This window comes from Lissotriton helveticus, chromosome 8 (assembly GCF_964261635.1).
Source record: "Lissotriton helveticus chromosome 8, aLisHel1.1, whole genome shotgun sequence".
In the NCBI taxonomy this organism is placed as follows: domain Eukaryota; kingdom Metazoa; phylum Chordata; class Amphibia; order Caudata; family Salamandridae; genus Lissotriton; species Lissotriton helveticus.
Window position 1 is genome coordinate 1,669,561,696 of NC_136069.1, and position 26,251 is coordinate 1,669,587,946.

Genomic DNA, 26,251 nt, shown 5'->3' on the forward strand with positions numbered 1-26,251 from the left:
AATACCCCCACTGTATTGGTGGCGTTGGAGCGTTGACAGAGCTACTCGCGGCTGCTTCCCCAGCCATAAAAAAGTACGAAGGTCGGCGTGAATTTTGGGTATCGTCTTGGCCGGGAGTGGGTAATATTCGTTTTGGAGCGCGTATAGGAACTTAGGGAGGACAATCATTTTGTACATTGCCGCCCGACCCAATAGGGTGAGCGGCAGTTGCCTCCACCTGGACATATCCGCCACCGCGCTGTCCATTATCCGCTCTATGTTCTTACTGAATGAAAGTTTCCCATCTAGGGTAATGTAAATACTCAGGTACTGAAATCCCTCCGAGGTATTGACCAGTTTCTCCGGTAGGTTCCCCCCTCGGTCTCTTCCCTGTGGATCATAGAGAACCGACTTGTGCCAGTTTATGGTATGACCCGCCCTTGCGCCATAACCCTCTAACTCCCTAAACATTTCCGGGACCGTAGTTTCAGGTTTAGTAATGAACAGTAACACATCATCAGCGTATAGTGATATTTTTTCTTGTGCGGAGGCTGAGATTTCCCGAGAGAAGCCACAAATCTCTGGATTCTGTCTTATCTTTGCCGCCAGAACTTCGATGGTGAGTGTGAATAGAAGGGGGGACAGAGGGCATCCCTGGCGCGTACCCCTTTCGATTCGGAATTCGCGGGACAACCTCCTATTTACCCGAACCCGCGCTCTCGGTGCCGTGTAAAGAAGCTGAACCCACCTCTGGAAGTTCGGACCGAGGCCAAACCTCTGGAGCGCCGCCATCAGAAATGGCCAGTGTACCGCGTCGAATGCCTTCTCCGCATCGAGGGAAAGAAACCAATGAGGCTCACTCCTTCCCTTGACTTCTTGCAACCAGTTGTGTGTGCGTCGGAGGTTTAACGTGGTTGCCCTGTCCGGCAGAAACCCCGACTGGTCCAGGTGTATGAGCTCTGGAATAACCGACCTCAGGCGATTTGCTAGAATAGTCGCTATAATCTTCACCTCCATATTAAAGAGGGAGATGGGACGGTATGAGGCACATTCGTCCTTCGGTTTGCCCTCCTTATAGATCGGGACGATCGTAGCCATGGCGAGGTCCGGTGGCAAGCTCCCCACCTGATACGCTTCCGTGACGAGGGCCTTAAGGTGTCGTGTCAAGAGATCAGTCGTTTGCTTAAAAAATTCCGCTGGGAATCCATTCGGCCCTGGTGTCTTACCCGGTTTCAGTTTGGCTATGGCGTCAGATATGTCCTCTAGTGTTACCTCCGCCTCCAGAGCTGTGCATGATTCGGAGGACAGTGAGGGTACCTCCGTGAGTCCTATGTATTGCAGCGCGTCCTCACTAGTCCCCAGGTCTTTAGCCTCATAGAAGTGCTCATAGTGCGACGCGAATGCATCTGCTATTGCCTCATCTGTGTGGACCTGTCGTCCCTCCGCCGACTTGACCCGTTCTACCCACCTTGCTGCCTGCTCCTTTCTGCTGAGCCAAGCCAGGAGTTTGCCGGACTTATCCCCAACGTCATATAGACGGTGAAGGGTTGCCAGGGAATGGGTCCGTGCCTTGTTTGAAACCACCTCCCTGTACCTCCTTTGGGTATCTAGCAGTTGTCGGAGCGTCCCTGCATCTTTTCATGTTTGATACTCCTCCTCTAAGGCCAAGATTGTTGTTTCCAGGCCCGCAACCTCGGCCTGTTTTGTTCGTCGTTCCTCCCCCAACCTACTCTGTATTCTATCCCGTAGGACCGGTTTCATCGCCTCCCAGAAGGTGACCCCTGAGTCGACTGTTCCTTCGTTCTCGGCCACATACACCTTAATGTCCGCTCTGATGCCACGTATTGTCTCCGGTGTTTGAAGGTCCCACGCCGCTAAACGCCATTCAGCTCCCCCCCTCCCCCGCACCCGTCCCATCTGTACATATAAGGGAGAGTGGTCCGAGATACCCCTCGCTTTGTATTCCGCCACGTCGTCCGACGTGACTACATAGTGAATACATAGTCAAGCCTCGAAAAGACCCTATGTGCCCCTGAGTAAAAAGAGTAGGCTGTCTGCGTAGGGTGGAGCCACCTCCAAACGTCAGTGAGTCCTATGTCAGTCATCTGTTGTGCCAAAGCTGTTTGTGTCCCCCCTCTACGCGCTGTCCCTGTACGGTCCTGCACTTCACACATTACGTCATTAAAGTCGCCACCCACTACTTGTATGGTATCCGCTGTGTCCAGGAGAATGGAAGTGATAGCTTTAAGAGTGCGTGCCTGGAGTTTCGGCGGAGCATAGACCGAAATTATAGTATACCTGCGCCTTTCCCATGTCCCTTGCACTCCCACATACGTCCCCTGGGGGTCTAGCCATGTGCGCGTAATGCAGAACGGGGATGTTTTTTTAATTAGTATCGCCACCCCTCTGGGGTCTGACGTGTACCCTGCATGTGCCAGGACCGTATGGCGGCCTCTCGCTATAAACGCACAGTTAGTGCCTCTAAGATGTGTCTCTTGTAACAAAATGATATCCGGTGCTACTCTCTTGAGATAAGCATTCACCAGTCCCCTCTTAATTTTCGACCCCAGGCCATTCACATTCCAGGTTAAGATAGTGACTCCCTTGTCACCCTGTTGCGGTACGGCTAATGTACTCACCATTGTGTAAAGTGACCCTCTCTCATGGTGTGTCCCTGCGATGGATGTGCGGTACGGTGTATCAAAGTGTGCTGCTGCGTCTTCCCAACTGTTACCCCCTCCTCCACCTAACCCTCCCGATCCCCAACTGGAGAGAGTTCGAAAAACCTTCCCCCCTCCCACCCTCCTCCCCACCTCCCTCCCCTTCCAGTCGCATCCTAACGTAGGACCAAACTATCCGCGGGAGAAGGCCTGTCGCCCTCCCACGCATCCCTCCCTTCACAAACCAAAAAACAGTAAAAACTTAAAGAACAGAGAAGGGTGTGTCAACTTGCGTGCTCCCATATGTCGAGCTGCCATCTCCAAAGTCCCAGAGCACCATCGTTCATGAGTGTGAGTCTTGTGTGTCCATTGCGGGAGCTCTAGACAGCCCTGAAGAATCTTGCTCCAAATGTCTAATCTCCTTGACTAGTGGGTGGACCGAGTCCCCCCCTCCTTCCTCTCCCTCTCCTCCAGATGCGCGGCCCTCCAATCCCTCCTCGTCGTCTCCTTCTGAACGGATTTCATTCCGCAGGCAACTGAACCTGGAGCCCGCCACGGATTTGTTTCTCGGTGAAGCCGATCTACCTCTTCTCTTGTCACCCGCGCCGTGGCCCTGGTACGGCGTCGCCGGTGTCTGCTTCCTCACCCTTCGCGATTTCCGTCTCTGTGGCTTCGGCATCTCCCAATGAGACCGTTTCCGCATCGATCTATCCAGCACTTCTCGCCCCACGACCTCTCTGCTGTTCAGTATCGGGCGTTCCTCAAGCCACTGCCACGCATCCTCCGGGTGGGAGAAAAAGATGGACTTGTCTTTGTGTAGCACCTTGAGCTTAGCGGGGAAAAGGAGCATGTATGTGATGTTCAAGGACCTGAAATATCATTATGGTCGCATTCTCCGAGCGGATCTCCCCCATTTTTCTGGCCTCTCTCAAGATCAGGTCTCTATCCGCAAAGTTCAAGAAGCGCGCTATGACCGGCCTCGGTCTCGCCCCTTCCGGAGGTTTAGCCAGGAGGGCCCTGTGCGCTCTTTCAATGATAAAACAAGGGGAGAACTGTGCCGCCGGGAAGGTGGTCTTCAACCAATTGTGGAGGAATGAGGACATGTTTGTCCCCTCAATCCCTTCTCTAAATCCCACGAAATGAAGGTTGTTGCGTCTCGATCTAATTTCCGAAAGTCTTGCCGCAGCAGTGTTACCTCGGAGCCCACTTCCCCAATCTTAACCTCCAGGGCCGCCCGAGACTCCTGTATGTCCGTTCTGGATGCCTGGATAGCCTCCATCAACAAGGCCGTGTCTGACCGCCCCCCCGGGTGTCACAGACTGAGGCTCCGCTGTGTGTCATGGCGCCGCAAAGTTGTCCATGGGCCCTTGTTTCGTAGCTTTCGGTATCGTGTCTCTTTTCCCCATGGCTGTCCACTCCTCAGGGGAGGATCCCCCTATCAGATCGCAGGTCTCAGACTTCCGGCGCGCCGGTCTTATGGCAGGGCCGAGCTGGGGGGGTCTCTCCCCCCTAGTGCTGGTGTACCGTGAGTTTTGTACACCCCCGACTCCCGTGTCGTCTTTCCCTCCGCTGGCAGTGATCGAGGCCCTTTCTTTATGCACCTGTCACCTTCACCGCCCTCTGTGCTCGCACTTGTGTTTCCTCACAGGGGACAGGTGGTCACGGAGCGAGAACGACCCCCTGGCACTTTCACCCAGCCAAAGAGGGGCTCAGTGCTGCCAGACACCCAGGACGTCCTCACCAGCCTCTGCTTCTGGCCCTCTGGGTCACTCCCCAAACAGCCGGTTGATAGGGGGTTCGAGTGATCAGCCCTCTAGAGGGAGGTGGGGGGGGGGCGAGCCCAGGACCTCCTCCCACTGGGCCCCACCTTTCACCGGTCTCCAGGTGCCCCCGAGGCTTGCGGTCCCTTCAAGTGCCCTTCTAGTACCGCCGCCATGTTGGTGAAGGCGTCAGGGTCTTCTCCAAGGGGCCCTCGCTACACCAGTGTCTTTCGGCCACTCTTGGGACAACGTCTCTTCGGGGATCGCGCCGGAGCTCTCTCTCCCTCCAACCCTCAATCTGCTGATCGCACGGCAGGGGGGATGGTGGTGATGGCCCCTGGTTCCCTCTTACCGGCTCAAGTTCGCGGCGGCCGCCATCTTGGTAAAGGTGGCCGGTCTCCGGTGTGTCCCTTTCTTCCCCTCCGGGCTCCGGGCTCCCAACACCGCGGACAGGCTCCTTCGCGGTGGCGCTCCAGGCGGCGGGTTTTGGCCCTGCTGGGTCCCCGGCGGGCTTCTAGGAGCTCCGACGACTGCCGGGCGCTGCGGCCGCCATCTTGGCCACACAGGGTCGTGCCGAGTCGGCGATCCGGTCTGTTATTTCTGCGCGCCCCGGGGCAGTTTCTGCGGTGGAAGCACCCTCGCCAGCTCCCAGGACGTTGCGGCTCCCGCTGGTAGGTTTTGTGCCCCGGGGGGATAGTTTTACGGGGGATCTGGGTGCAGCTCGACAGGAGCTCTGGCAAGGGACTTCCTAACCCGCCATGCTGCTGGCCACGCCCCTCTTTCAGGTCAACATTGACTCAGTCTCCTTGGTGGGTGTGGTATGGGAGGCCTTTAAGGTCACGAATCGTGGGGTTTGCTTGGACAAAAGCTTTGGGGTTTTACGTGATCTACGCCGCACGCTTCCCAGGTTAGAGTGCAAACTCAAGCTGCTGGTGGCTGACATTTGGGGGGATAACTCGGGCCAATCCTTTAGAGAAAAACCCACTGACTATAAAGAGACGGCGGACTCTAATACATGCTTTTGGGGTAAATACTATACCGCGCAGGTACGGTGAGGGCGAACGCCCTGGTAGGCAGCTAGCACAAACTATCCATCTCCCTAGATTTGCTAAGCACGTCCTTGAGATTAAAGATTCTACTGGCGTACGACATAAGGACAGCCAGGACATTCTACAAACCTTTACTGAATTATATGCTGCCCTATATGGTACCTGCAGAGATGACTCCCCCGATTTCGCCTTATTCTTGCAGGATATTACCCTCGGTTGGCTTGGTGATACACAGCGGGAGTTCCTTGCTCCACCCTTTGTGAATGACGAAATTCACGTAAATGAAATCTGGTAAGGCATCAGGCTCACATGGCCTTCCTATTGATTTTCATAAGGCGTATATTGCCCAACTACTCCCAGTTCTCAAACTCATTTTTAATGAGGCGCAGGAGCTCGGTTGTCTCCCCCCATCCATGAGGTTGGCATTGATTTCGTCTCTTCTTAAGCCCTGTAAAGCAGCGGATTGTTGTGACTCTTACAGACCCCTATCCTTAATTAACACGGATACTAAAATCCTCTCAAAAATCCTAGCTAATCGCCTCAGCTTATTTAGGGACAAATTAGTACTTACAGACCAAGCCGGCTTCATCCCCGGCCGGGCGACTTCACATAATCTTTGCACGCTCTTCTCCACCCTTCGCACGGTAGACCCAAAGATACCCTTGGCAGCTGTATTTCTTGACGCCACAAAGGCGTTCGACCCTGTGGAATGGTTCTACCTTTTCATAATACTGCAAAACATGGGCATGCCGCGGGGATTTATATCTTAGGTTCGCCTGCTCTACACCAAACCCGAAGCCAAGATCCTTATTAATGGCCATTCTTCACCTTCCTTTCCCATCTCTCGCGAAACCCGGCAGGGATGCCCGCTTTCACCTCTTTTGTTCGCCCTCGCGGTTGAACCACTCGCTGCCAAGATTAGACAATACCATCAGGACAAAGCCCTTCGATGCCCACTTCGACATATTCTGATTTCTCTATATGCGGATGACATCACGCTATATGTCAGGGAACCCCAGATAAATCTTAACTCGCTGCTTCGAGAGTTTGTGAGATTTGGGGGACAATCCAGGATTCATATGAATTGGTCTAATTCCCAAATTTTCTCCCTTATTTCCTCGGTCTCAGAATTTGCTCTGGACTTTCCCGACGGGGTGCCCTGAAGAGGTTAAATATCTGGGCATATACGTCCCCGCGAACTGCGACGAACTGATGTTGCTCAATTACTGTCGTGCCCTGGATGGGATAAGGGACAATGTCACACGATGGACCGCCCTTCCGCTATCCATTGCAGGAGGCATATCCCTGATCAAAATGGTTATTGTTCCTAAACTCCTTAATTTATGTATGAACATACTCTATGATCCAGGTAGAGACTTTTTCACGATGCTCCGGACAGAACTGATTCGCCTCACCTGGGTTGGTAAACAACCCAGAATACAATGGGAAGTTCTAACTCGGCCATACTCGCAAGGGGGGGTTCGACATACCAAATTTTGAACTCTACTACACATGCGCACAGGCCCATTATGCCCATTTCTGGTTCCACCCCCGTCCAGATACATGCCTCAGGTAGCCGCCGAACACTGGTTATCCGATCCCATTACATTAGAGGGTGCCATATTTACCCCCACTGCACCAATCACTGATGATCCATCCCCAATCACCAGCACTGTGAAGGCATGGCAACACATTGTTACAAGAACTCATGCCCCGATGCTATACTCACCTCTGCTTCCCCTGGCATATCACCCGAAAATGCCTGTTCTTCAGGAAGGTGTTTTTAAGAAAACCCAAGTTAAATATGATATTAAAACCTTGGGGATCTTCTACACCACTCAGAGCATCACACAGACTACTACTAGGGACAAATGATCCGTAGAATTGGGACTGGTTATTACTGATGAGCAGTGGACCTACTGTTGCAAACAGACGGAACAAAGCACGTCCAGTTGCCGCCACCGCATTCTCCATTACAAAATCCTACTTCGCACATACTATACACCAGCTAGGCTTCATAGCTTAAAATTGCGAGACAATGATAGATGTGACCGGTGTGGGGTCGTAGGGGCTGACTTTCCACACCTGGCCTAGGACTGCAGTGCCATGCAGGAGTATTGGTTCCCTGTATTTGAAGCCCTGGAACAAATAACCTTGTTACATCTTCCACACAATCCCCTTTTCACTCTCCTTGGATACACTGAGGCCCTAGCAGTGAAACACCGGGAATTCGTCTCATTCAGTCTCCTTCTCGCCAAACGGGGCATAGCATGCTGGTGGGGTCGGGGCAGAGCACCTAAATTTAAGGATTGGATCCGAGACACGGTATTCTGGCAGGACCAAATGTACGCCTTTGCTGAACTGCTACCCATAGCCTCCTGTCCACGAGATCATTGGGGACCCCTCAGGGCATATCTGCTTTCACACCCTATTGATGGGTCCGACAACACACAGACTGATAATGTGGCAACTACCTGAGTCCTTCATGCATGATATACGCTTCTGTACACCCTTGTTCCCCCCCCCCCATGGAACCACCTCAAGACTGAACACTGCTGCTATGTGCGAACTATAGTTCTCTTCATTATACTGCCTCTGATGTTTTGTGCACGGATTTTGCTCAATGTGCTTCTCCAGCCTCAATGCCCGCTTTGTTATTTCATTGTATCTGTCTAAACCTGTACATTTGTCATGATACACTGCCTGTACTTATGTCTGCCTATTTTGCTCTCGAAAATGCATAAATAAATAAAAATAAAAATAGAATGACGTCACAATATTTCACTGTGATAGCACAGTGTTGCAGTATTTTAATGACCTACTGATCTGTAGTCCTACAGAAGAACAGTGTAGAAAGACACTGTGTCCCTGTTGTGCACCCTTGAGCAACAAGGATACAAGTTAGACATGGACACGTTGCAGTACTGTCAGGAAGTGCTTTGATATTAGGGATGCATGTTTAGGTAACAGGAGAGGAATCTTTCCAGGGAGAAGAGCAATGCGGTTCCTATGATGTAGATATACCATCAAGACACTAAGGTATGTCTTCAATACCAGAGAACTTTACAATGATATCAATGACAGCCATGTTACATGTGCACACACTCACAAACTTGTACCATTGCTGTCGGATTCATCAAAGATCACCTCCACATCAACTCCAAGTCAGGAATACGTGGTCAGACAGGCCTACGACCCAAACCCAAGCCTACAGATTGACAGGTCACATGTGGGGTTATACTCAGCCCAAAGACAAATGCGCACCCTGTGAAATTCCTGATCGATCCCACAGATAGGTAGCCACACCATAAGCAGCACAGAGGAGATTGGCCCCAATAAAACATGTTTAACCAAAGGTGGACATTCGGAAAATACCATAAAGTTAGATACCACATGTAGTTAGGAATACTCAGCCAATCAGAACACAATATGTACACTGCAAGGGGTGATCACACACTACACCGGATATCTGGACATACACATACTGGCTGACACTAGCTCTCCCCAAGGTTGAGAGCCATCTGTGTTCCCTTATCAGATGGTTGCACTTGTTATTCATGACTATGATGCTTTTCAAAGAATGTTGAAGTGTTTTATTGTACCCACAAAATGTATATATGTGTGTCCAAAACCTCTGTACTCTGAGACTGTCTTCAGACGACCCTCTTTCGATACTCTCCTGTCCGCTGCATTTAATTAAACCAACTTGTACCGGTTTGTTAAATGCCTCTTGTCTTCATTTATTTAAGATAAATTCATATTCGAGCAACACAGTGAAAAAAGCAAATCCATAACTTTTATGCCGCTATAATCAAATTCATAATAAGAGCAATTGTGAAAGGATTTGTGGCGCATCTGCTGGTTTTTGACACACAATCAGAAGCACTGGTAGAAATGCTCCCAAGATATTTAATAAAATGATTGTATAACCTTTTCCCATGTTTTATTGTTTTACAGATCGTAGAAACATTCACAATACATTTATGTTATGAATGAGGTCACTAAATGAAGTGTATAATCTTATAAGTTACAGATGTCCTCCTACCAATGACTGTTACAACAGCATTGGCAGAATACACTGATAATGATTTTAGGAGATGACAGGTTACACTCCAGAGGATGCCCTTCTTGCTGCCCAGCCCCCCTCCTCTGAGGCCACCAAGGGTTAGATCCTGCCTCTTCTTGCAGGGCTCTGTACAGTTTGATGTAAGGAACTGTCCTCTGCACATCTAATTAATCCTGGTGACATTTTGTGGTCTACATACAATTTTGTTAAATTAGGTTGTCCAGGAGAAACACCTACTGTTTTTATTCCCTTTTGTATATTTTCTCCTGTAGTCCACTGACAGTGAATAAATGGCTAAATTGACTGAAAAAAACTCTCTTTTGATCAAATGCTGTCTATTGTAGATATTGACCTGTAGTGTTTCTCTGAAAGTCTGCGCCTGATTGTTCAAATCTACCTTTCACTGTCCTGTAGCTCCCCCACCCACACTCTTGCTCTGTTTGTTTCCCCCAGAAAGGAGGTGTGTTATTGTGGAAATGGCAAGAGTCAGAATTTGCATGAGAACACCAACCACACTGAACCAGAAATGAACCGGGAGAAACACATTGAAGAAGTGCCAACCAATGCCTTTGGGGACCTCACCTTCGAAGGCCCCGAAATCAAGAAAGCAAAGGTGAGTGAAGGCTGAGGGGCCGAAGCTTGTTGTAGACAAGCCCAGCTCTAGCTCAAGGTAGCACTATGCCACATTCTGGAGTTAAATAGGATTCAGGGGCACCAACTTAATCACAAAAGCTGCAAAAGGTTACCCCCATGTTGAGGTTGTTCCCAATTATTAAGCCCGACTACAAATGAACAAGAAAGAAAGATAAGGCTAGGAAACGTATGCAACTCCAATTCAATTTGGGTTCTTTTCAAACACCAAAGGAACCTGTGAGTTTAGAAGGCAGATAACAAGATGTACTGAGGTGGAACAAGAACCTGGAGCAGTCCTGGTCGCAGTCTGAAGAACCTCACTAGCAAAGATAGACCATCCGCAGCACAAAAGTGTCAGAGTTGTTAGTGAGAAAGTTATTCTATGTTGAACACCAGGTACCAATCATCAGAGAGTCAGTGCCCTAAAATGTGCAGTAACTTCACACTGTACCCATCAGTAAACTCTAAACTATGTGCCAACTGTTTGGGATGGCTCCGTCAGGAGGCAAGGAGGTGGCCGGCCATGCTGCAGTCTGCACTACTAATCCTCTGGATAACCCCTAGTGATGCAAGCAATAAACAGACAAAACTGTATCTTTATACTTTAAATCTTAAGACGCAGGAAATAAGATCTCCCTACATAAACCCAATATATTCCTTAGACAAATATGATAACAGAGATCCAGATTCTGAGCCAGCCAAAGCTGTGTAACTCTGAGTATCAGAATTATATAGTTTTATTTTTAACAGAGTTTTATATAGCGCAAACTTAACCCAAAGGTATCGGGTATCAGAGCACTTTACATGAGCACCATTTACTTTACATGAGCACACATTCATTTTTGTTAGGCACAGGGAGATTACGTGATTTGCCCACAATCACAGGATGTTGCGCGTCCCTGCGAAACTCGAACTTGGTTCCCCAGATCCGAGGTCGACCGCCCTAGCCGTTAGGCCAACTCCTCTTCCCAAGAATGCCAGGGAAACGATCATGCCAGAGGTAGGAAAAATGGATCAATAGATAAATGTTTCTTTAAAAAAGTGAATTTTAAATGCAGTAAAATTCATATTTTAGCATATAACAGTTGAGAATTGGACCTGCATTAAAATTGATGCAAGATATACTATTGCCTGAGTAGCAGATCTTGCTGATGTTGTTGGACCTGCGCCTATATTGAAGTCAGATATACTGGTGCCTGAGACGCTAGGGGGCATGCGCACAAGATGGGCGTACAGTAGTGATGCTCCGTCAGCCACGGAGCCCTAATTCACCAAGAATCCTGTAACTACGGGGCAATTTCACTGTGTGCCTCATGATACTGAAGTCGAGGGTCAGTGACACCAGAACGCCTGCTTGCAGGGCAGGCACCAGCCACAGAAGACCGGATAAGCGCCAGAAGAGACTTGCGGCCTAAGCAACGAGGAGCGACCGGCCCGGTCACGTAAGGTGAGGCCCAGGTGCGCGGGTCGGACGCATTTGCCCGTGCTGATCCTCCCTCCCCCGACATTCTCCACAAGACACCTGGTGGCCGGAGAATAATAAAAGAAAAAACAATCTCACAAAAGGGGGAAAACAAAAAAAAAAAAAAAAAAAAAAATAAACATCGAAAGAAAAGGCCGGTGCCTGCACAGCGGGCTGAAGAAGAGAGCCCACCCGCCGAGCTGCGAGCAGGGCTGAAGCAGCAAAGAAGGGCCACTCCTACCCGCCACGAGAACCATAGAGTTGCGGGGCACACGTCAGCTGGGCGTGGCGGCGCGACTGGGGGAAAGCTCACTCTGCGACGGACGCTTGACACTGCTGCTGCAGACAGCTTTGGAGACGCCTCCCCACCTGCAGCGCCGACAAGCGGGGCGGGGATCTGGGCCTGCGACTGTGCGTGAGCCGTGATCTCCCTGATCAGCCGCCCACGAAGATACGAACCCGGCAGGTGCCTATCGACCCTAGCCCGGGTTGCGGGGCAGCGAGGGTACACCAAATGCTGCTGGGTGAGGCTGTGAGGCGGGCGTGTGCGGCTGAGATGGACAGCACCTCCAACACGAATGCGTCCCTGTGCCGGGCAGGGGGCCTGAAGACCCAACACATAAGGCCTGGCACCCCCCAAGTGCCCCGCTGTCCGGGTTCCATCACAGTGAGTCACCGGGGGGCCACCCAACTTACACCACATACCTCTGCCACGTCAGGACTCGGACAATCCGTGCCGGTTTCCTCAGATCCTTGGCACTGGTGCGGCAGGAGGGAGTGGGGTTATCGGCTGGTGGACTGGAGACTTTGCTATGCCCAAAACGTCTGCAGTGTTGGTGTGGGTGAACGCGCAGCCCCAGTACTGCACCTAACAAGCGGCTGTGGAGACACCCCCATTCAGAGTCCGGGGAACGTGGCCCATAAGTAGACCCCGCCCCTGCAGGCACTGGCCGTACAAACACCACCAAGAAAGAGTCCTGGAGCTCGTGAGCGATACCGACCCTTCCCCTCCGTGCAGAGTGGGGCAGGACAATAAGCCTCACTGTGTGAGCAAGCCACAAACAGACGCCGTGCAAACTGGGACGCTGTGGCAGCGACGGGGAGTTAAAAAGTCTACATAGTCGGCGCCCGGAGGTAGCATGCCTGATGACACCCACGCCTGGTATTGCACGCCTCGCGCCGCTCAGGGGCTGCTGTGGAGCCTGCATCTCCAGTCTTGCGTAGAGAGCTACACACGAATACCACTTGGAGCATGGAGTGCCTGCAGCACCTGCCACAGAGGAGCCCTACAATTCGCAAACCGTCTGAGCAGCACCAACAGTCAGCTGACAAGTGCCATTGCCTTTGACAACCCCCAGGATATGAAGGGTGCCATAATAGGGAAGCCGGATGGTAAACAGCCTAAATTCAACTTCGAAGCGAGGAGGAGAAGGTTCTAGAGGGTGCTGCAGCCTGATTGGCTGGAATTTGGACTATCATAACGACATGGATATGCCAGTAAAGTGATTTTCCCTCAATGCTTCCTTATGTGTTAATATTGTTCTATGGTACTTTCAAGCATTCTATTTTATTATTATTATTATTATTATTATTATTACTATGATATATATTTTTATATATGTGATTTCATACTACTATTTTATGTACCGTGGGACTCCGACTCCGACGACGGGGAATATTCAAGCATGTGAATCTATGAAAGACACCAATACTGGAGAACCACAGTTTACAGGTAAGTAACTTTTGTTCTTCTTGTCGGGATACTTGAGTTATGCTAGAGGCACAGCTATAATCCTCACAAAGGGTCTCCCCTGGCAAACACGTGCCGTGCTGTGAGACCCGCAGGGGAGGTATGTAATAATTGGGGGTGAGCTGGGGAGATGACCAGTCAGACTTGTGTTGGTCTACGGGCCGAATGTAGATGACCCGCAATTTTTTTATGGAATTTGGAGGCTTACAGAATCGATTGGACCCGGGGCGATTCTGTGGGAGTGGGAATTTTAATGGGTTCTGGATGCGGCAGTGGATCGGTCTGGCGACTCCCGTAGACTACACTCAAAAGGGAGCGGAACAACTGCGAACCATCATGGAAGATCATGAGTTGGGGAACGTCTGGCGACGTCGGCACGCACTCAAACGAGAGGGCACTTGCATTTCCCCAGCAGGCCCAACTTGGTCCAGAATCGATTATTGGCTCACATCGCGTGATGTGGATGCGTGGACACCGCCCATTTAGCCCGGTCTTTCTCTGATCATGTACCAGTGCTACTGACATTCATACTGCCGGATGCTGCCCTTTCCCCAGGGCCACTCCAGGATCAGGTTTTTAGAGAATCAATCTGCGCGGATATCATAGAATACTTTGAATTAAACAGTGGGACAGTGGATTCGCCCTCGGTGTTAGGGGCATCTTTAAGGCGTTTATCCGGGGCAAGTGCATAGCTAAGCAGGCTGGGGTTCTGCGCTCCCTCAGGGGAGAACTCTGGCGTCTGGAGTGGGAAATTCAGGATCTCGAGTCTAAGTACTTTGAGTATTACAGCCCAGCAACCTTGGGACACATCAAAGAGAAAATAGCAGAATTTGTGGAGGCTGCACAGAGAGACGCACTACCTGGGCAGGGAGGCCCGGGCACGCCAATATGGAGATTGGGATCGAGCTAGGAAGAGGTTAGCAGGCCTCCTAAAAAAGCCATGGACCAGTGAGTACTGCGCACCAGAAGCAAAGAGGTGATTGCTTGGCAGGAAGTGGTGCAAGCAGAAATTATGGCATTCTACACCTCTCTGTACACGGCTAGATAAACGGAAGCGCATACAGATCTGGCCCCCCTCTGGGAATTGATCGAACTAGCCTGGTTAAGCGACGGTCAGTGCAACTATCTTGATGAGCCCTATGCTGAGGAGGAGGTCATTGGGGTGATTTGGGCCATGCCTGGGGACAAAGCTCCTGGGCTGTACGGACTCACAGCTTTGTTCTACAAGGAGTACGCGCCACTCCTTGTTCCCCACCTCCTCAACATGCATGAGGAATCACTGGAATGAGGCTCACTGGCCGTTAAAGCGAGGCTCACTTCCCTCCTCCCTCCGAGAGGTGCTGATCGTCACAACCCTCAAACCTCATAAAGATCTGTTGCTATGCGACTCCAGTAGGCCTCTGTCAATGATAAACTTGGATAATAATATCCTCCAAAAACTACTGGCATTGTGTCTGCTTCCCCTATTGCCAGCGGTGTTGCGGCCTGACCAATGTGGCTTCGTGCCCGGACAAAATACATCCCACAATCTCCGCAACCATGCAGGAGGTAGACGATACTACCCCCGCTGCAGCGTTCTTCTTGGACGCAACCAAGGCCTTCGATACCTTGGAGTGGCCGTATCTGTTCGCGCTCCTCTCTCGCACTGTCATCAGCCCTGTTTTCCTTAAACAAATGTCCCTGCTGTACTCGGCTCTGACTGCGAGTCTGAGAATTAACGGACTGGTCTCTCCCCCATTCCAATGTCCGGGGGCATGCACCAGGGATGTCTGCTTTCCCCTCTGCTTTTTGCGGTGGCGACAGAGCCGTTTGCAGCCAGACTTCAGCAACACCACGTGCGAAAGGGACTAGATTTCACCCCTTGGGTAGTCTTGGTATCTATGTATGCAGATGACGTGACTCTGTATGTCCAACGCCCAGCTAAAAACCTAGACCCACTCGTGCGGGAAGTCATCCGTTTTGGAAGCCTGTGTGACATCACCATAAATTGGGGAAATTCCATCATCTTTCCACTCACCCAGGCCACCGATCCATTCCAGTCAGAGTTCTCACCTAAATGGGCGGACTCCCCGATGAAATATCTGGGGATTTGGCTCAGCCGGAACACAGAGTAACTCTGGTGTTACAACTATGGCAAGCTGATTCACTGGTTTGAGAGTAGACTAAATAGGTGGAAGACACTCCCACTGTCCCAGGTGGGCCGATTGGCGATCATCAAGATAGTGGTTCTCCCCAAATTTTGTATATGTCTTTATTAATCTGCCGCTTCCCCTTAAATTTGCCTTTAAGCGGTGATTACGCTCTAATTTGATATCGCTTGCGTGGGCTGGCAGACAGCCTCGAGTTGCCGGGGAAATTTTAACGTTGCTGTTTAAGCAGGGTGGTATGGGTGCGCCTGATATGGAACTTTACTACAACTGTGCTCAGGCCCAATTTGGCTACCACTGGGTATATCCGACCATTTTTATGGCACACACCCCCCTGAGAGTGACAGAACTGACCCGATGCCTCTGCACATGGTGCTTTCTGGACCCCAATAGACCCCGAGCCACGGTGCATACGGTGAAATGCACCAGGTGGGTGTGGACTGAGATGTAGAGCACGACTGGAGACGGTGTTTGCCCCTTCGATACCACTAATCAGACATCCAGAATTACCCTTCACCACAGAGCCTGGAGTAGGTCAAAGACTGTGGGAACTGCAGCTCCATACGATGGGGCAGGCATTCCCCAATGGGGTGTTCGCTACCATAGATGAAGCGCTTGGCGAAGAACACACTGGGATGCTGGATAGACTGACATATTACCAGTTATGAGCTGCACTGCACGCGCTTTTTGACTCTTTCCCTGTGGCGTTGCCAACATTTCAAGTGTTAGAGGAATTCCTGACGAATCCCTTGCCGAGGAAACTCATTACCCGCCTGTATTCGGGGATGCAGCACACGTCAGCGATATGTGTCCCTCCAGTGCAGCGCGAGTGAGAGAAGATCCTGGGCGGCCCTCTGGAGGAGGGTATATGTGGAATAAATACTTAATAATGATTGATAAGGCAAAGCAAATATCGCATACACTGACTCAGTTGTTCTATATTTGTATTCAAAAATAAATTGGAAATGAATATTCAAACTTTATAAACATAGGAAAAAAGTATTTACAGTTGTGTATGGTGTCCCAAGTGAAATATGAACCTGATTAACATAAGTGACGTTGTGTGACAATATTTACACGGTTTCAAATACTTTTTGTTTCAGAAAGCGACCAAGATTCCATATTTTACAAATACATAGTCCCTATACAATGCTAGAGTGCAATTTCAATGGTTCGCTTTTTCTTTTTCTGTCGACGGCGTTTCAACCCTATTTTGGGTGTAGGGTCTCTTTAGGACCTACAATGTACACCTAACAACTGGAGTGCTTAAAAAAACCTTCCCACATCTAACTAACCAGGGTTAGCTTTCAAATAATTGTGCACATGTTGCACAAGACATTGGGGGCCCGATGTAGGTCGGTTGGTAACGGCCGAAAATCTGTATTTTTGGCCGTTACCGACCGGTATCGAGCCCTCGGGATGTAGCAGTCCCAAAACCGCCCGAATCGTTGAATATTCCGAATCGGAAAAGTTACCGATTCGTTACAATACCGAATCGGAAATTACCCCGAATCGGCAAATATACCGATTCGGTAACAAACCGAATCGGTAAAAAATAGGGAATCGGAAAATTCACCGATTCGGTAGAATACCGAATCGGAAAAACACAGAATCGGAGAAAAAAAATACAGAATCGGTAAATTTATCGATTCGGTAAAATTACCGATTCGGTATAAAACCGATTCTGTGTGAAAAACTGAAGATTGAGATGTAGGAAAGCTCTGAAATACCGATTTAGCGTCAAATTCGGTATTTAAGAATCGGTATTTACCATAGATTGGAATCAGGTGGTAACCAGGTGCAACCTATAAAAAAGGACCCAGAATGCATTTCTGCTTGCACCATGGCAGCTTTTTATGTCATAGCAAGACGGCTACGGCTACAGCAGGATGGAGAGAGGGAATGGCAGAGAGAGGAGCAGGTGTATAGAGAGCGTATCACCCTGTTCATGCAGACAGATGCAGAGATCCTACAGAGGTACAGGCTGGACCCAGAGACCATCTTAGAGCTCATTAGGGACCTCCAACCCCTGTTGCAGCACCCCACCCCAAGGGCACACGCAATCCCAGTGCACGTGCAGGTGCTATGCAGCCTACACCTGCTTGCGTCTGGCAGCTATCAAAGTGCAGTAGCTGTGGTAGGAGGGGTGAGCCAGAGCTGCCTGTCCCGGTTCTTCCACAAGTTCCTAGACGCCATGATACAAAGGATGGACCAATACATTTCCTTCCCTGCTGTAGGAGAGTAGGGTCTGCAATCCTATGATCACCCAGATTTTTGCTTTTTGCTTCACTGGTTTACGACTTTCCCTGGCTGTGGGCCTGCTAATCAGACCCACAGCCTAGCTGTTCTCTCTATTCCAAATTGTACCCAGGTACTGAATTGGCACTGGGCCCTCTCTGAGTCCCTGTACCCAAGGCTGAGGTGCACCCAGGAGTCTCCCAGGGGCTGCAGCATGTATTATGCCACCCCTGGGCTGACTAACTAAACAGACACAACTGGCTGCTTGACAGCTGGGAGCAAGGTGGTGTAATCACCCTTTGCTTTAGATATAGTATCCCTATATCTAAACCTAAATGGGCACACAGATCTCCTATCAGTCACTCCTATGGCAGGCCTTAACAATCCTGAAGGCAGAGTGCTTGGAATCGTGTGAGATAGTGCTCTGGCATGAGCTGAGCCTGTCTGCGGCTTTCGGGATCTATCCCTTAGCCGTTTCCATGATAGCGTCAGACCATATACTCTTAAGTGCCTTATAATCCTCGCGGTTATGGTAACTTTGGACTGACATTATCTAAACATGTCGTGTAAGGTGTCATACGCTTTGGAATACTACCCACTCGCCAGTTCTGGCGACGGGGGTAGCATTCCACCCCTCTAGAGGGAGAAGACATGTTGGTAACCTGTAACCCCGGTTAAAGTCAGACATAGCCTCAGCTCCACAAAATGGATGCTGCCACCGAGACACAAGTCTGCCCTCCTGTTGCTGGGAGTCCTCCCAGCGCAGGAGGCAAGGACAAAGGGTTTCCTGTCAGGGGCGGTGCCAGCACCGTCCCAGACAGGATTTTGTGTATCCTAGGTAGGCAGGGCTTTAGAGGAAGGTGACTGCAAGTGGCACCCCGGTGCTCACTATGCATAGGCTGGCTTGAACCAGTTCCAGGGGCACACCAGCCCCTGAGCTGGGGAAAAGCCCGCCAAAGGAGAGGGGTGTAACCACCCCCCTCCTAGTCCCACCCATAGGGCAGGACTTAGTCGCGTGCCAGCCCCCTTTTGCAGGATAAAGGTAGGAGCTGGCCCCCTTCCAAATCAGATCATCTTTGAATCCTGAAACTACTTTCCACGAAAGGAACTCAAGACTTCTTCCTAAGATTTCTCCCTTGTGACTAAGGAGTAGTCACCCTGCAGCAGCAGGCACCATCCAAGCATCGCGGTCTGCTGTAAGTCTCTCCTCCGGATCAAGACTGCCCAGCTCGACGAGAACCGGCTACCCTGGCACCTCTGACCTCTACCCGCATCTTCAGCCCAGCTGAGACCCGTGGGTGTGACGAGACCTCGAGGGACCGGCCATCTTCAAGACTGCACGACGCTTGCCCAGCACGACCACCGAGTGACCCTCGACTGAGTGCTTTGGGGTAAGAGAAGCCCCGACCCTGAGCAGCTCCAGCACCGAAGTCCAGCCCCCCTGCATCCACGAGATCTGCGTGGGGCCCTTCTGCTCTTTGCTGCTCACCGCGTTGTCCAGGTCACTTGCCCGTTGGCTAGTGACCCTCTGATGATGAACTTCGACGACAAACACCGCTGGTCTGGTTGCTCCAGACTGGCCCTTGCTCCCCTCCAACAGAGGAGCACCCCGGACCCATCTGGTCCACTCCAGACGCCATTTTAAGTTTACCGCGTGGGCTTGCATTTGACAAGACTTGTTGCCCCAATCCTGGGTCCAGCGACGTCGACAGCAGATACCTTCGTGGGACAGCTCGCACCTCCATCCTGGTCGCCGACAAAGCCTCCTGGTCCGAGAGACTGCAGAGCCCAGCAGCGCCCACTCACCTGGTCGAGGTGACTTCGTCCGGTGCCGCTCTGGTGCCCACTTAATCACTGGCTAGTGATTCAGAACTTGGTCCCCTCTGCTTACAGGTCTTCCTCTTCCCCGATCCAGGCTTGGATCACCACGAACTTCTTCCCTGGTCGCCTGCCAGCAACTTCTTTCTTCAGGCTCCTGGTTCATCAACGAAGAAACCCGACGACACTTGAACCCTATGCAGCCGCAGCCCCTGGGCTAGGTAAACCGAGTACTCCGGTGCTCCAGCGTAGACCAACTCTCTAAGTGTCTAGATCCACTTTCGTTTTTGACCTACCTAGTCGGGTTCGCCCGAAAACACTAACTTTGCATTTACTAGGATCCATAGACTTTGTTCCGCATTACGCGTGAGAGTTCCCACTCTGCACACGACGTTGAAAGACTGGACTTTTCCTAAGGTCCAGCGGTGCCAGGGAACAACACCTGAAACCTTCGTGGGATACCTGTTTCAGCGCACAAATGACAGAGACACGGGACACTTCTTTCGGCGTCAAAGATCAGCGTTTATTACTGCAGGGAGGCAAAAGTCACAAGAAGTACAACAGAGTGTAGGTTCTGAGAGTCTGCTTCAAATTGCAAATGTGGATCGCTCCTTTTATACACATTTTCGTCGTTGCACAACACACGAACAAAAGGTTACAACTCAGTTCCCACAGTAAACTTCAAAAGGACTTCTTTCATGTTTTCAGAACCCCGGAACATAATTTCAGTAACATTGCCGGTTCCCAACTGTAAAAGCACATCTTCCCACCATTAGCCACATTCCACTCTAGTTGTAAACGAACGAAAGAAAGAGACAGGAACAGCTGCAAGGAAGACAGACAACAGTAAAGAAAAGAGTGTGAGGGTAATATCGGAAGCATGATCACAGGATCAAGGGATTCGATCCTAACACATGCGCGGCTGAAACAATAGACCGGCACGGCAAGATTACCCTCAAGCGGAGCCATCTGCCTTTGCAGTGTCATCCCCTCGTCATAAAAGACGCACAAAAGGAATATGCATCTTCCGCAAGGCTTGGGAACTAAGGGTCATAGCGCGGACAGTTGCCTGCTCGCTGACTACGTGAGGGCAAGAAACAAAATGGGTGCCGTATCTAAAATGGAACCCGAGGGTTCAGAAGAAGAAACGCGTAAATAAGGTGAACCCTTCCAAGTAGTGTAGCGAAAACGCGTACACTTACTAAACTCGTTATTTACGGTTCATAGATACCAAACTTGCCCATATTCGACCATGCCCAGAACATCCTAACGATTCTCACGGAACCTCAGATGCTCCTTTTGCCCTCATGTAGGCAAGAACTAGTCGAAGTCGGAATCGATCTCGATGTTCATCAGATAATTCAGATGTTGCTGGAACATTATTCTATCCATTAATGTCTCTTTGGTAGCAGGTGGCCTTCTTATACACGTTGTAGCACAAAGGCCTCATAAGGCAGGACCACACTGTACACAAAGACAACACGTGAACAGAAACGTAACAACAACCCCTATGATCATCAGAATCTTCCAACCCCATGTCGACATTAGGCCCCAAAACCATCCTAGAAGCGTCCAATCTCCCTCGTCCACGTGTATGGACTCTGAGATTTTATGCAACTTTGAGATGGCTTGGTAAACGGTTGGAGCGTTATCAGGTATGAAAATGCAGCAGCTCGAATGGATCACCTTGCACACACCACCTCTATCTGCTAGTACAACGTCTAGAACCATACGGTTCTGTAGCGTCATAAGTCTATCCGCCTGAAGCTCTGCTGTCAGGTTACCAAGGGCACTTGCAGTTATGTTAGCGGTCGATTCCACCACACGAGTCAGCTGTCTCAAGTTCCTACTATTAACCATAGGACCCCAATACGGTAGGAAACCCTTAAAGAAGTCTCCTGCCTCTTGACCGGCAGTATCTTCTTTACTAATAACGCCTCTCACAACTCTGGTCTTGTGATAGTCTGAGGCGACGGTAAAAGTCGGAGGTAAAAGATTCGCGATATAACATGTGCCCGAGAAGTCATGGGGCAACCATGTGGATGCGCGGTCATAACACACAAAGTAGGTACCCATGGCAGTCAGAAAGACAGGGGAAGAGAGCATCGGTAAGACGTACGTGTCAACACAAGCGCTCTTCCCAAGCTGAGCTCTCGGATTTCGACCATGACCTTGCAGACAGAAACGACCCAAGTGAGGTACGATCCAGATTGGAGACGAGCTTTTAAGCTGTCTATCACCCACTGATACACTATACTCAGCGTCCCTAAGATCCTTATATGCTCGTACTTCCTCCTCTGGGATAAGCGATACGTCAAAAATATCTCTATCTAAATCAGTAATAGCTATCACCAAAGACTTGTGGTACGGGCCAGGACCAAAACCTGCTGAGCGTGGCTCTCGATGGGGGTAGGATTCTAAGGCACTGCGAAACATACTTTGGAATGCTCGAGCTGACCCCTGGGGACTATAAGGAAGAACTAAATACGGAATACCCTTATCCATGGTATGTGGCATTAACCCACACACCCAACAATTAGTGGTATTCACCACCAACTGATGCTGATGTAGGAGTTGAACAAAGGAATTGTTCATAAATTCCGCACGTCTAACATGTTCATGTTGGGGTAGGAGATGGAAAGAATGTGGAGAAATAGTGGGAACAAAATTTAGATCATGAGAAGGAGAGGTAGGTGAAATGGTATCCAATAGTAACTGACTCTCAAAGTACACTCCACCCACCAATAGCATAGAAACAGTTAGAAATAATATAAAAACTTGCAACAGGAAATATTTTGTTCGGAACATCTTATGCAATTTAGATCTTTGCGCCGTTACTCTCTCTATTTCCGACAGCTTAGAAAACCCCATCTTCTAAAAATAAAAACGTCCGTGACGTTCTTGACGCACTTAGTTCTGAGTAGCGATTATCAATTTCCAGGAGTTCCCAGAAACCGACAAAGGAATCGACCTAGTGTCAGAAACCTGCTAAACAGAAGAAAGTACCCGCACGGCCCTACGGTCAACCCAGATGGAAGGTTCTAACTGCTTGAGCATTCAGTTTAATATCAGTGTTCTAGCTGTACTGGAAAAGAAAATACACATATAACATATAATGTCCACAATGTTGATGGCAACAGTAAGGTGATACTGCTAATTCAAAAAAAAAAAAAAAAATGAAACTTTATTAGTCCTTATTGCGCGGTCGAAGAAAATATCGACTTCTTCCTGGTTGAGTCTGCTCTTCAAACAACGGTTCAAATGGCAAAGCAGGATTCGAGTGTTCAGGTAATAGTTCAGAACTCGAACTCTCCAATGTTGCTGACGAAGGTCTTGTCTTAAATGATTCGACAGAAATGTCTGATCGGACTGTATCGTCTTCTACAGGCTGAGCATCACTAAATGGCATAAAGCCCGGGACCGTACTGGTCTCTGTCGAGGCGACTCCTTTCTTGATCCATGCATCTGCTGGCAAAGGAAACGGAACTTTCTTGGTGTGGGTGGCATGCACCCAATGCTTTCTGCCTTCCAGTCGAACCGCCGTCCTTGTTGCCAGTAACACCTGGTGGGGACCCACGAACCTTGGCTCAAGATTTCGTTTTCGTCCAAAATTTCGGGTAAGCACCCAGTCACCTGGTTGGAGCCGATGACCAGGTCCCTCAGTTTGTGCCGGTAAAGCTTCAAAGACCTGTTGATGAATCAAACTCAATTTAGCAGTCAGATCATAAAGATAGTCAATCAACATTGGATATTCAATTCTGTTAAACTCCTTAGGCCTCGGAACTCCCCAAATATTCGCAGGACGGCCGAACACAATCTCATATGGGCTAAGCCCTACTCGAGAGTGCACAGTTGCCCTGGTCGATAAGAGAGCTAAAGGCAAAGCATCCGGCCACGATAAACCAGTCGTTGCCTGGATTTTGGCAAGTTTCAGTTTCAGGGTGTCATTATATCCTTCCACCAAACCTGCCGACTGAGGATGATTAGCGCTATGAAATTTTTGGACTATGCCTAGGCCACGACACACACTCTTCATCACACTTCTCACAAACTCACTTCCGTTATCTGACCATACAATCCATGGCATTCCATACCTAGGGAAATATTCCTTGAGCAGGATTTTTGCTGTTGACAGGGCAGTATTATCCTTAAGAGGGTAGGCCTCAATCCATCTGGAGAACGCACAAACCACAACTAGAACATATTTCAGATTATTGCATCTCTCCATATGGATGAAATCCAATTGGATAACTTCAAAGGGACATGTAGGGGGAGCAAAGTGACCAGGTGGAGTGGGGGTGCCCTTACCAGGATTATACATCAAACATACCATACAGTTCTTAACCACTCTCTCCGCACACTTAGTAATCCCATCATTCTTCCATACAGGAGACAACAACTTGCATATGCCTTTCGCGCTAATATGTGCCGTGCCGTGGGCCATTGTAACAACAGCAAGCACATATGCGTCCGGTAACATCCATCTCTGTTTTTCTGACAAGTCAACCCAACATCCATTCCCGTCTAACTTCCCTGTGCTTTCTTTCCACTTAGTCTTTTCCATCTCAGTGGCCTCGTTCTGTATTTCCTTCACACTTTCAATTGTGTCTTCACACATGCTAGTCTCCGCTGGCCATCTCACTGAGCTCGTAACATACATTCGATTTGTCAGATCTCTGGCTGTCTCCTTAGCAGTCTCATCCGCAAATGCATTACCACGGCCCACATCATCTGTCACTTTCCGATGTGCACTACATTTAATTATGGCCACCTGCTTAGGCAATGTAAGTGCATCCAAAAGGTCGTTCACGAGCTGTCCGTGTTGGATCTTCGTGCCATGCGACGTGAAAAATCCTCTTTCTCTCCACAATCGACCAAAAGTATGCGCTACGCCAAATGCATACTGACTGTCGGTGAACACATTCACTCGCTTTCCTCTGGACAACACACACGCTCTTGTCAGTGCGATTAATTCAGCCGCCTGGGCCGAATTCTGACTCAATCTCGCAGATTCCACAACCGTACTCAATGTCACTATAGCATACGCGGTTGTCACATCACCATTCGGCAATTTAAAACATGAACCATCAACATACAAAGTACCATCGGGATCTACCAATGGAGTATTTTTCAGGTCAATACGACCCTTCGTCTCTTCTTCAGTTCTTGAATAGCAATCATGTGGTACTGTATCACCTGATTCCATGCCGATCGGCAACAATGTTGCAGGGTTCAACACATTGCAACGTTTTATCCGTATATGACTCGCCAAAAGGGTTAACTCATACCCAGACAACCTTGCACTCGTCAAGTGTTGAGTTTTTGTTCGATTCAAGAGAGTGTCAACTGCATGCGGAACCATCACCGTAAGCACATTATCCATGACCAGACTTGCGGACTGTCGAATGGACACCGCAGCTGCCGCTGTTGCTCTTAAACAACTCGGCAATGCTCTAGCTACTGGGTCTAAGGTCGAAGAAAAGTATGCACATGGACGCTGTTTGTCACCAAATTGTTGCGTCAAGACACTCAACGCGCAACCATCCCTCTCGTGAACGTATAGTGTAAACTGCTTACTGTAGTCAGGGGTACCTAACACAGGAGCCGAGCACAACGCATCACGTAATTCAGAAAAACTTTTCTGACACTCTTCAGTCCAAGGCAAAGGAGTCGGAACATCCTTGCACGTAAGAGCTAACAATGGTTTCGCCAATAATGAAAAATTCGGAATCCATTGTCTGCAGTATGACGTAATACCTAGAAAGGCACGTACATCTCTCTGAGTTTTTGGCACAGTCATTCGGGCAATCGCTGCGATTCTTTCTGGGGTCAACCTTCTCGCTTCTTTTGACAATAAGTGACCTAAGTAGGTTACTTCTTGACAACAATATTGCAGCTTAGAAGGTGACACCTTGTGATGTAGGTCACATAGATGTTGCAACAATGATACTGTAGCAGATCTGCAAATAGCTTCGGTATCTGCAGCCACCAATAGGTCGTCAACGTATTGGATCAAAGCCGCACCCGTCGGTAACACAAACGCATCAATTTGACTTTTAAGGGCTTGGCTGTAAATCGATGGACTTTCACAGTAGCCTTGAGGTGCGCGTTTAAACCTAAAACTTCGACCTCCTAATGAAAATCCGAATAGATCTCTGCTTTCCTCAGCGATCGGAATACTAAAGAAAGCGTTCTTTAGGTCGATCACCGTGAACCAGGAGGCAGAAGCTGGAATCAGGGTCAACAAGGCCGTGATATCAGGCACCACAGGAAACTGCGGAATCACGATTTTATTCACCTCTCTCAAATCAATTACAAATCGGTACACAGGAGGTTTAGATGGATCGGTTCGTTTCAAAATGGGTAACACAGGACTATTACACACATTTCCCCGAGTTTCTTCTATGACATCTTTTTCGATCAGGTCATAAATGATCGCTAATAGCGCTCGCTCACCATCAAGAGAGATACGATACTGAGGTATACGTGGTAATCGAACATTCGTTTTTAACTGGACCACATAGGGTGGAATGTTTAACAAGCCCACATCATTGGGACCTGTTGCCCATAAAGACGCAGGAAGAGAACTCAATTCCGGTGGGAACTTATCCATTGATAGGTACATAGGAGAGATAACCTCTCTGACCTAACGTAAGCTCCACTCCTTCAGGAGAGCAATACAAAGTCGC

The 26,251-nt window shown here is 49.5% G+C and overlaps 1 protein-coding gene across 7 annotated transcripts in view; it reads left to right on the forward strand.

Moving 5' to 3' along the window:
• Positions 1–26,251, forward strand: part of LOC144773616 (transient receptor potential cation channel subfamily M member 2-like) — a 4,189,411-nt gene that overhangs the window by 282,203 nt on the left and 3,880,957 nt on the right. For all 7 annotated transcript variants that reach the window (XR_013600029.1, XR_013600030.1, XM_078658762.1 and 4 more), the window contains exon 4: positions 9,968–10,127. Coding sequence is in view for 5 of the 7 variants with exons in the window: in XM_078658762.1 (XP_078514888.1) it covers positions 9,968–10,127 (160 nt within the window). In the remaining 2 variants the exon portion in view is untranslated. The remainder of the gene's footprint in view (positions 1–9,967; positions 10,128–26,251) is intronic.